Raw genomic sequence first — 12782 nt, 5'->3', positions numbered from 1 at the left:
TTTATGACAGTACAATACTTATATCATCATTTTAAAATGTAATTAGTGTGACTTTTGATATCGGACTGCTTGAATACGAAACTGATTTTGAGTGTAAAAACGTGAGGACTGATAGAAGCACTATCAAGTGTGGAGGATATGTGTGTTTTGCGCTATTATAATTAATTTCAGCAGAGAGTTTTTGGCATTGTTTATTGAAAACGTAATGATACTCTGACGTCACTGAATTACGTTTAATTTTCCTCCTGTGGTACTGATATCTTGTTACTTTGTTTCTCTCCATTAAAAAGGGACTTTCGGTAGCACGCAACATTTCGCATTGAAATGACACACATCACTGTTTTTTTTTTTTTTACGATCAAGTGTTATTCTAAGCATAATTTCGTACCATTCCGCGGGTTGAAGGTCAAAGCTGTCTCTTGTAGATTAAACAGAACTGTGTGTCCGTTTATAATCCGCCTTTGGCGGATGGATTCCCAAAAAATGGTTCAAATGGCTCTGAGCACTATGCGACTTAACTTCTGAGGTCATCAGTCGCCTAGAACTTAGAACTAATTAAACCTAACTAACCTAAGGACATCACACACATCCATGCCCGAGGCAGGATTCGAACCTGCGACCGTAGCGGTCGCTCGGCTCCAGACTGTAGCGCCTAGAACCGCACGGCCACACCGGCCGGCGATGGATTCCCACTTGCGTACAATTGACATATGAGAGAAGAATAAATAGTCCGTGTTGCGTATATCCTTTCTGTATACGACTGTCTCTTCTATCTTCTGGTGGACACAGCAATTTCTGTCTGTTTACAGATGATCACGAATTGTCAATCAGTCTAGGTTCGGGTCAGTAATTGAAACTTTCGTACTTTTATGCCTAGTTATCTACCGTTAATTAAAGGAAAAGTTAGTGTCAGTGTTTATTTCCTGAATGACAGCATTCCATTTCATTGATAATAGACGCTATCTTTGCTACTGCATAACTCAGGGGCATTAACAGTCAATGTTGCAGCCCTGAAATCATAGTCTTAAAGTGAATCAAGAGTCAAAAGCAATATGTCCGACAGTGACAAAATTATCTCATATGCTGAAAGAAAAAAGACGTTCACGTTGTTGTGTGTGCACTGAGCAGAGTTCAGTCTCTTTCTAAAAGGGGAAGTAGAGACCACGGGAGAGATAAGCCGAGAATTACAGGGTGAAATCAGGAACAACAATTTCGAATAAATCTACACTGAGACGAAAACAGCAAAATAAAAATTTTGCTTCCCAATTCAGTGTAAGACAACTCATCGTCCAATACTAAAGGCACACCACGCCTAACCTCGTCTTGCCGAAAGTGCAGCCTTCGCAAACTCTTGTTGTTGTTGTGGTCTTCAGTCCTGAGACTGGTTTGATGCAGCTCTCCATGCTACTCTATCCTGTGCAAGCTTCTTCATCTCCCAGTACCTATTGCAACCTACATCCTTCTGAATCTGCTTAGTGTATTCACCTCTTGGTCTCCCCCTATGATTTTTACCCTCCACGCTGCCCTCCAATACTAAATTGGTGATCCCTTGATGCCTCAGAACATGTCCTACCAACCGATCCCTTCTTCTGGTCAAGTTGTGCCACAAACTTCTCTTCTCCCCAATCCTATTCAATACTTCCTCATTAGTTATGTGATCTACCCATCTACTCCTGCTAACGACATCCTCTTGAGTAGTCCCCGCCCGGAGATCCGAATGGGGGACTATTTTACCTCCGGAATATTTTACCCAAGAGGACGCCATCATTGTTTAATCATACAGTAAAGCTGCATGCCCTCGGGAAAAATTACGGCCGTAGTTTCCCCTTGCTTTCAGCCGTTCGCAGTACCAGCACAGCAAGGCCGTTTTGGTTATTGTTACAAGGCCAGATCAGTCAATCATCCAGACTGTTGCCCTTGCAACTACTGAAAAGGCTGCTGCCCCTCTTCAGGAACCACACGTTTGTCTGGCCTCTCAACAGATACCCCTCCGTTGTGGTTGTACCTACAGTACGGCTATCTGTATCGCTGAGGCACGCAAGCCTCCCCACCAATGGCAAGGTCCATGGTTCATGGGGGGGTCGCAAACTCTTACAATAATTATAAAAAATCATTTTAAAACACATTGAGAAAGGGCATAATAGAATACAAAGAATAAATGGTGGAAACAAGAATGTGCGCGTGTGTCAGAACACGTGTGGAGTTACTGGTTGGTCGTTACACGCGTTAAAATACGTGAAAATCAAGTAATAAAATTTTTGCAGTCTTAATATTCTCAGAATGTAGTTTCCATTTTGGCTGTTTAAGAACAAATAAAAACGATCGAAGGCCTTTCGTGACACACATATAGAAATAATGGACGTTTTCTTATCAACTACTTGCAGCGCAGTCTGTTCGGGAAAGCTCCTGTCTGTTCAGCGTTTACCCGAAAAATTGTCCACTGGCACAAAGGGCTACACCTACGTTCCCACGTAAAAGAAAGCTTTCGTAAGATTCTCTGACCAACTCAACAAGGTCGCACGCGTTTCCTGTATTCAAGAATTTTCCAACTTCACGAATATTGATACTGTCAGGGTATCTTTGCTTCATATTTCCTCTTACTGAAGGCATGATGAAGCATAGTGTGACTAATATGGCTAGCATTTATTGCCGTACATACAGGCAACAGAACCATTTTTCATAGCACCTTCATATTTTGTTCCCATCGATTAAGCAACTTTTTATCTGTATCAACAACTATCACAGATCATAAAACATTCTCGACCAACAAAATAAGAATGGTGAAGCAACACACGATTTACTTCTGTTTTGCCTGTGAAACAGCATGGACGTGGAAATGAAATATTTGCGTGTAGAATTCCATTTGTGTAGTCGATATGTGTAAATGGCAAATACTTGATAGTCCAAAACGGAAAAGTAACTCATCTTGGTGAGTTGATTAAGCAACGCAACTGTTTTTGTTCCAATGCCGTGAAATTAATACATGAATTTTACAGAATTTTATTTACCGCAGGCTTCCGAAGAACGATTAACACGCAGCTGTTTGTAAGAAAAAGTAAAGAATGGCTATGTTGGTTTTGAGTTACGGTTTGGGATGTTAAGCAGCATATGATTTGCAACACACAAATTTATTTCAAAATACTGTATCTGTGTGGCGGAATCCATAAGCATTACTTCAAATTTTGCAGAAAGATTTTTCAAAAGAAAAATGTTTCAGAGCCTCGTTTTGCTGCCATCTTCGATTGCTGTGATGTCCTCCAGTGAGGTCACTACAGTGCAGCTCCCTCTGTCCTGACCACACCCTCTATTTCTGCCTAAAATACATTATCGAAGCACCATTGTTTAATCAGATTACACTTTGCCTCAGAGATACATGTATGTCCTGATTACGCAGTCTGACGGCGCCAATTTGTCGACTCCTTCATAATGAGAACCCGGAAAATTTGTCCTTAAAGATAATGTTCCTAAATGAATAACGTCCACAAGACACCGAAACACTTCCTTGTGACGATTCCTTCTGCACAGACTAGAAATAACGTAAAAGCAGAGCAATTACAAAATTCTGCATTTTAAAAAATAAATAATTTTTTTGAAACTACACTACTGGCCATTAAAATTGCTACACCACGAAGAAATGCAGATGATAAACGGGTATTCATTGGACAAACATATTATACTAGAACTGACATGTGATTACATTTTCACGCAGTTTGGGTGCATACATCCTCAGAAATCAGTACCCAGAACAACCACCTCTAGGCGTAATATTGGCCTTGATACGCCAGGACATTGAGTCAAACAGAGTTTGGATGGCGTGTACAGGTACAGCAGCCCATGCTGCTTCAACACGATACAACAGTTCATCAAGAGTAGTGACTGGTGTATTGTGACGAGCCAGTTGCTCGGCCACCATTGACCAGACGTTTTCAGTTGGTGAGAGATCTGGAGAATGTGCTGGCCTGGGTAGCAGTCGAACATTTTCTGTATCCAGAAAGGCCCGTACAGGACCTGCGACATGCGGTCGTGCATTATCCTGCTGAAAGGTATCTAATGAAGGGTAGAGCCACGGGTCGTAACAAATCTGAAATGTAACGTCCACTATTCACAGTGCCGTCAATGCGAACAAGAGGTGACCGAGTCGTGTAACCTGTGGCACCCCATACCATCACGCCGGGTGATACGCAGTATGGCGATGACGAATACACGCTTCCAATGCGCGTTCACTGCGATGTCGCCAAACACGGATGCGACCATCATGATGCTGTAAACAGAACCTTGATTCATCCGAAAAAACGACGTTTTGCCATTCTTGCACCCAGCTTCGTCGTTGAGTACACCATCGCAGGCGCTCCTGTGTGTGATGCTGCGTCAAGAGTAACCGCAGCCATGGTCTTCGAGCTGAAAGTCCATGGTGCTGCAAATGTCGTCGAACTGTTCGTGCAGATGGTTGTTGTCTTGCAAACGTCCCCGTCTGTTGACTCAGGGATCGAGACGTGGCTGCACGATCCGTTACAGACATGTGGATAAGATGCCTGTCATCTCGACTGCTAGTGATACGAGGCCGTTGGGATCCAGCACGGCTTTCCGTATTACCCTCCGGAACCCACCGATTCCATATTCTGCTAACAGTCGTTGGATCTCGACCAACGCGAGAAGCAATGTCGCGATACGATAAACCGCAATCGCGATAGGCTACAACCCGACTAAGTCGGAAACGTGTTGGTGCGCATTTCTCCTCCTTACACGAGGCATCACAACAACGTTTCACCAGGTAACGCCGGTCAACTGCTGTTTATGTATGAGAAAGCGGGTGGGAACTTTTCTCATGTCAGCACGTTGTAGGTGTCGCCACCGGCACAAACCTTGTGTCAATGCTCTGAAAAGCTAATCATTGCATATCACAGCATCTTCTTCCTTTCGGTTAAATTTCGTGCCTGTAGCACGTCATTTTCGTGGTGTAGCAATTTTAATGGCCAGGAGTGTATATCGGAGATTACATAAAAATTCGGTTTGCAATGTCAGATGTGTCTAACTGTGATGTATATCCTCAGTATCATATTGACATGCATAAAGTGCCACCCAGGACTATCACAAGTGTTTGGCGAAGGACGTAAAATCTCCGCAGATCCATATAGGGCGATAGACCATCTTCTGAGAAACAGATCGCCGCTGACTTTAGATGTGTATGACTGTAGGGCGTCAGGAACCCAATTCTACATTACTCTATGGAATCTATTAGGTTTCAGCAACCGATGACTGTTATCGTATCTAGTGCCTCCCCATTACTTTGGTAAAATAATTGTATAGCAATCGTAAAGTCGATGCGCAGTTTTAGAAAGAAACTTTAGAAAGAAATTTATACGAAAAGCATCATAAATGATGATTGTATTCATGTGTATTCAGAAATGCTTGTTCCTTATCTACGGCACCATTCTCTTGTTCCAGGCTACGGCGGTCTACCGTTCACCGTTACAGGGGAAATCTTCGCGCAGAACGTCAAGTCTGTGGCTCTACCCGCAGCTGTCTTCGTTTCGTGGACCATGTCCTTCCTGGTGACGAGGTTCTTCGAGGACATTTCCATCGCCGTTGGCAATTACGGGCCCTTCTTTCTGTTCGCAGCTTGCTCCTTACTAGCCTCCCTCTACGTGTACTTTTTGCTGCCTGAAACGAAGGGGAAGACTTTGGAAGAGATACAGGTTATGCTTGAAAGCGATAGGCCCGTCCGAGCATGTTGCTGAAGAGATACGAGACTGATAAATATTTTATTTTGGAACAGCTTCGCCTCTGGTGCTCGATGAAATCGTCCACGACAGAATCGGAAGTAGCAAAAGTTAATGCTTGACACCGAGCACAATTCTTAAAAGGGGTCTGACGCTCTTAGAAGAAATGACGGCGAATGTCATTCACCTTTATTTTGTGAAAACTGTTTCTAAGGGCATTGATCAGTATTGATTTCTATTAATGTGTCGGTGACCGAGAGCAAGGCGAGAATACTAACGTTAACACTCAGGGCTTATAGTGAAGAAGTATTCTCTTTTAGGCCAAGAGGGTGAAGAGCGCTAAATCAGAATTCACTCGTAGTTGTTCGTCCGAATATGAAGCCATGTGAAGAATGAGACACACTATTGATGAAATGCGGTGCATTCCCATCACATTGTGTTGGATATTTTGGACTAAAATATGGGCTAAGCATTCTGTAAATGTACTGATTGTGAGAAAGTCTGTGACTATTTTCATTTGAGAAATGTTTAACAGAACATGGCATTTATGTTTACAATTATTTTTATTGTTGTAAATTTGAACATAATATGTAAAAGTAAGTAAGAAAACCACATTCAACTATATACGAAAGTGAGGTTTCAGATATCATTGCTATCGTTTGTATTTATTGTACCGGCCACTTACTTGTAAGTGGTTATTTGGCCAAGTATACAAAATCAAAATAGCCTTCTGCACTACTAATAAGTAGCACAAAATATTGTTGCCTTTCTCTTACCAGTCAAATACTCCTCCACATACATCTCTTCTGTAGTGATACCAACATTTCTATTAGAAGCCATTACTCACATTGGTTCTGAGCACTATGGGACTTAACATCTGTGGCCATCAGTCCCCTAGAACTTAGAACTACTTAAACCGAACTAACCTAAGGACATCACACACATCCATGCCTGAGGCAGGATTCGAACCTGCGACCGTAGCGGTCACGCGGTTCCAGACTAAAGCGCCTAGAACCGCACGGCCACACAGGCCGGCTTACTCACATTCTACAAACACGGAATTAGATATTTCTTAACTCATTATGGGCAGTCAAATTATTCGCATCATCATCAACATTGAAACTTCCTGGCAGATTAAAACTGTGTGCCCGACCGAGACTCGAACTCGGGACCTTTGCCTTTCCCGGGCAAGTGCTCTACCATCTGAGCTACCGAAGCTTGCCCGAAGCTTGCCCGCGAAAGGCAAAGGTTCCGAGTTCGAGTCTCGGTCGGGCACACAGTTTTAATCTGCCAGGAAGTTTCATATCAGCGCACACTCCGCTGCAGAGTGAAAATTTCATTCTGGATCATCAACATTGTCATCATCATCCGCGAGAAGGCTTACCGGGATCTAGCAGCCGATTACACACACTATACCTTGCATCTGGATTACTAAAAGAAACAAAAGAACTACCTTTATTAAGTATACATCAGAACAATAGTTTGTTTTGACTTCAGACAGCTAAATATCTCGAAAACGACGCAACGTAAGAAAAAAAAAAAGTTCTAGGTGAAAAGTTAGTATTAGTAAAGGTGACATCTGTCTGTGCTACAACCTCCTAAACACCTATCCATTTTGTACTGCGTATTCTAATTCTACACCAAAAAAATATGTACGGTTTACTCAAACCATTATTTCCCTTTCTTGGTAGATGGCGTTATAATCAACAAATATCAAGTGTACCCGTTTCTCCAATTAAGAACCGAAGCATTTTATCCTACATTTCATTTACGGTGTACATGTAAACTTTGTGGTGAAACATCCCCTTAGAAAAATTTTATAACTGACAGTGCTGGAAAACCTCTACGTTATTTGATTTTTAAACAGCTGAGCAGAACTGAACGTACTCAGACATTTCTCTCTTTACTTATTCTGATCAACACTAAACTGACACACAATATTTTTAGCGCAACGCAATCTGACTTTCAATAATCCCTACAAAAGAATGGCCCGGACTAACAATAACCTATACCTTTCATGAATCACTTACCTCACAAAAACCTTCGTTACTCGAACTACTGCAATACAGCGAGCGCCAATACTGCCAGCCAAATAAAGGATTCTATTTACTGAAGGCACTAACTACTGATAGGCATAGTTAGCAAATGAAAGATATCTTGATAGAGAACAAACAATGTATTTACCTTAATAGTATTCAAAAGTCATTATCAGTTGGAGGTGAGCCGCCAGCAGTGGTGGATGTGGGGACAGAGATGCCAGAGTTTTGAGAGCGGACGATCTGGACGTGTGTCCATCAGAAAAACGAAATTTGTAAGACTGGATGTCATTAACTGATATATATATCAGTTCATTAACTGATATATATATATCAGTTCATGACATCCAGTCTTACAAATTTCGTTTTTCTGACGGACACACGTCCAGATCGTCCGCTCTCAAAACTCTGGCATCTCTGTCCCCACCTCCACCACTGCTGGCGGCTGACCTCCAACTGCGCAAAGCTACGCGCTGTTCACAGCCAACTTCCGAACACTACAATAGCGAATATTCCAACAATGCAAACCAACCACAGACTGCACACAGCACAGTCAGTGATTTTCATACAGAGCGCTACGTGGCGTCACCAACATAAAAACCTGAACAGCCTACTTATAATGTTAACGGTTGATTATTTACGTTCGGAATTTACTTTAGTGTGGCAGAGTTCATTGTACAGTACAGTACGGCTAGACGTTTCAATGTCTGGTTAGAAACTTCCTTTAGCATGATTCAGGAACAACGATGTGGGTGTAACAATTTTTTGTTCCCATCGGGGTGGTTGATTTCGGCAAGTCCCCTTACCTCTTGACCATTGGGTTGCTTGATTTCAGTGAGTATCCATGGCATGTCCGCCTGTGACTATCGTTTCATGGACATTGTACCTTATATCAGTGGTTCTGATTTTTATTCTGCCAGCAGACGTATAGCGGCCAGCGTGAGAGCTACTGTTCCTGGATGGAAATACACACCCTTATCAGCCACCCTGATAGCGGCGTTCGATGACAGCCTCTGAAATCAACCATTCCAATGGAGTGCAGACTGACATTCAACCCCATAAGGAACAGAAACCCACGTCACCGTACAAGTAGCTCATTTGCTAGAAATGCGACTGTCTAGCCATATTATTTGTACTGTACAATCACATTTGCAGCACTCAAGCAACCTTTGAACATCAGTATCAACAGTTAGAGCACAAAGGTTTACATTTACATCGCGTATGGTTCAAAAAATGGTTCAAATGGCTCTGAGCACTATGGGACTTAACATCTATGGTCATCAGTCCCCTAGAACTTAGAACTTCTTAAACCTAACTAACCTAAGGACAGCACACAACACCCAGCCATCACGAGGCAGAGAAAATCCCTGACCCCGCCGGGAATCGAACCCGGGAACCCGGGCGTGGGAAGCGAGAACGGTACCGCATCGCGTATGGAATGTAGAATCAAATACGTCATTTCTTGATTGCAAAAACAGGCACACGTGATATTTATCGTTTACAGCGCCATCTACAACGAATGGAAAATAATGGCGTAGAATTCGAATATGCAATAAAAATGGGAGGGGGGGGGGGGTTCCCATTTGAAAATAGAAATTTGATCCCACCCACGCATTAGGGGTGGTTAGGAGGTGGCCAGGGTAGCGCAGACAGATGTTCCCTTTACCAGTATTAACTTCTCACCTGGAAATCCGTTTCGACATATTTTGTTGTCTGAAGTTAAAACAAACAGCCTGTACACAGTGTGTATCATAATTAATGCCGTAAACGCATACAGCTGAAAGTACACTATACTAGAAGCAAAAAAGACTCAGTAAACATAGGGTCGAAAATGCATACCTTAAGAGCTACGAGCAATTTTTTTATCTTTGATACTGTGAAACAAATTTCTTCTACTGCAAGTTCTTTGCTTTCCATATTTTGGGAAGTGGTAGTATGGACCGAAATAAGAAAAAAATGTCCAGCAAACATGTGCTCTAGAACGCATACCTTAAAAGTAACGAGCACTTCGTCATTAGAAGAGTTATGTTTCAAACTAGCAAAGATGAACAAGTGCTCGTAACTTTTAAGGTATGCGTTTTAGAGCATATGTTTACTGTACATTTTTTTTCTTGTTTTGGTCCATACTACTACTTCCCAAAATATAGAAAGCAAAGAACTTTCAGTTGAAGAGATTTGTTTCACAGTGTCGAAGATGAACAATTGCTCGCAGCTCTTAAGGTATGCATTTTCGACCCCATGTTTACTAAGAGTTTCTTGCTTCTAGTATCGAGTACTTTCAACTGTATGCGTTGTAACGTTGTCGCTTTAATTTGTGGTGTAAGCGAAACTGATAGACAATAAAAGCGGGTTAAAAGCTGTGAGCTGTGTGGGGAAGTTAATCTTGCATTACTGAGCAACTGTTTCACCAGGTATCCTTTCTAGCTTACCAAATTCCCAACCAGACGAACATTAATTATAATCTTTTAATAGTCATACGACAACCGGTGATATATATATATAAGCGTAGCTACCTGTTCCGACGTTGGTCCTACTGTTCTCTAGCAGACAGGCTTGTCTGCTACCCTCAAGCATGCAACTAGAAATACATTTGCTCATTCATCCTCTCACACAGAAGGGAAGGGGGATGACAATATCTTATCATATACAGTATATAAAAGAAAGCGGATGTAGGTTCCGTATGAGACTGTGTGACATGAATTACATATAAACTGTGTTTTAAAGTGTAGTAGTGTGACGGATCGTTCTTGTTTATGTGTAAAAGTAACACGTTCCACTACTCAGTCTCCTCCCAGATAGTCAGAAACGCCACAGTAAATTTAGAAGAGGAATTTATGCCGTAAATGGCAACATATTTCAGAAATCAACATGAAAGAAATCCAACAGAGACCTTTCAGCGTTTATGCCTTTAATAATGACACACCCTGTATATTACTTGTAGTTACTGTCATCATCATTAGGGTTCTGAGATGGCGTATCTGACGTATCTGTACACCTATTGTTGTTAAGGCCTCAATCCTCCGATGATGACGAAGCCAAGAACTGACTCGGTATACAGACATAAAAATTCATCGTTCTTATCAAGACGACACTGGGTAAGTAAAATGCGAATAAAGTCCAAACACACACGTAGAAAGTAACTGCTGTTTACGTGCAAGATTATCATTTTTAACACATTCCCTTAAAAAAGCAAAGGTGTCCTCAACAAAGAGGTGTAGTGGCATGCTAACGTCATGTTCATCAAAGAGAGGATGCATACTGCTGCCACATCCACTGCTGCTGAGACTGGCTGACCTCTTCGTGATGATGCTGTTGCTGATACTAACGTGACACATGAATGCTGTGAACAGACTGATGTGAATGATGGGCTGCTCGCCTACCTTACACAGCTGACACCCAGGGACTGCTGGTGGGGGAACATTTCGGGTCGCAGCGTTGCAGCAGTAGACAAGACGCTGAGGCTCCAGGAGGAATGACAGCAGTAAGGCCGTGTTCGTGAAATGAGAAGGCTTGAGAGACTGCTTTAAATAACTTATTTGTAAACTAATTTAATAGTAGTTTTACATTATCTAAAGCACACATGAAACAAGTAATCTTCGTATTATTCTTCAGCCTAAGAATCTGCGGCAGAAGACATTCATATGTTTAAAAATTTCTAACTGTGGCATTCTAGTAAATATCATGTATCCATGAAAATTTGTCACTACTTTTCACGTAAACTATCGAGTGAATATGAAAAGCGCTTTGTGTTGATGTTACCGTATCTTCGTAAATCATCCTGTGTTCGTCCCTGTTCACTCCATGATAATTTCGACCTAAGCGTACTGTACTTCTATGCATTTTGAGAAATTTCACGTCTCTGAAAGATTTCGAGAAGTGACTGTTGTAGAAAATGTTGTACTAACTTACCTACCGCCCATGGAGGTGATAAACGCGATGTCTTTAAATAAGAAGTGTCGAAGCTCATTGAGGAAGCTTTGGAGATCAATTATGATGTTCGCGGTTCAAGGTGCCATCACGAAATGATTTAGCTGTCACGTTATACCTATTACATTGCACAGGTCTTTCCATAATTCTGTTAAGTGGACTTCAACTGATGATGGTATCATGTAATGTTAATGGGAATGTTGCTGTGTCTGATGGCAAGTTTTGAACGGCTTGAAATTCTATACTGACGTCAGTTGGCCCAGACTTTACACTTTCATACCTGTTTTGAACAACCTGCAGCGACATTTGGGGCTAACTACTTAACTTCCTTTCGGTTGAGCAGACACATATAATTTTCTTCACTTCCGTAATGTGTTGGATGAAGCCTTGCATGCATATAGCAAATCAGTCTGTGTACATTATTAGAACACTCTTGTGTAAGTTGCCTTATGCGTAAAATTCAGAAATTTTGGTAAATTTTAGCATTAAATTATAAATGTCGAATTTACTCTAATCACATTTCAAGTTGTTTCTCTTATTGGATTGACATGCAACGGTGTTTGTAGTTCAACTGATGCTTTAATAATCCACTGCTGTCAGGGTGGACTTATAAGTACAGGATATTCAAACAGCTTTCATGAACTGAAATTTAAAGCCGAGTACTTTTAAAAGCTTCAAATGTTCTTCACCGGATGCAGAGATATGGAACAGTTTCCAAATTAATTCCTAAAGACAGTTTTGCTCTCTTGTGGATTGTCACCTTCGATATGTGTATTACCATCTGTTCCGCTTCATGCTGACATAAGGTCGTGCTTCACATCAACCGAAATGTGTTTCTTATCTTGAAGGTACCCTATAGACGTATTTCAGAGGTATGCATGTGGTAAATCGTACTCGTCTGCTGGTGCCAGTGTCTGGATAAATCATCCTCCATTTTCTAAACCAGTCAAGTCTACTTTTGATGATGAAATGTATATTTTTAAAGTTGATGTGATACCTACAGTCCAAGTGTGGTTAATTTCAAAACCATTAAGCTCGCCTCTTATTTCCTGAAACAGGAAAGCGAATGTGTTACATGCAATCTGGGATGATGCCGTAC

At 41.6% G+C, this 12782-nt stretch overlaps 1 protein-coding gene across 1 annotated transcript in view; it reads left to right on the top strand.

Moving 5' to 3' along the window:
- Positions 1 to 11232, top strand: part of LOC126176133 (facilitated trehalose transporter Tret1-like) — a 54110-nt gene extending 42878 nt beyond the window's left edge. Inside the window, exons 5-6 of the mRNA XM_049923271.1 lie at positions 5446 to 5726; positions 11107 to 11232. Coding sequence (XP_049779228.1) covers positions 5446 to 5726; positions 11107 to 11232 — 407 coding nt within the window. The remainder of the gene's footprint in view (positions 1 to 5445; positions 5727 to 11106) is intronic.
- Positions 11233 to 12782: the final 1550 nt, after the last annotated feature.

Source organism: Schistocerca cancellata, chromosome 3, assembly GCF_023864275.1.
Source record: "Schistocerca cancellata isolate TAMUIC-IGC-003103 chromosome 3, iqSchCanc2.1, whole genome shotgun sequence".
Taxonomy (NCBI): Eukaryota; Metazoa; Arthropoda; class Insecta; order Orthoptera; family Acrididae; genus Schistocerca; species Schistocerca cancellata.
This window is presented reverse-complemented; position numbering and strand designations above follow the sequence as displayed.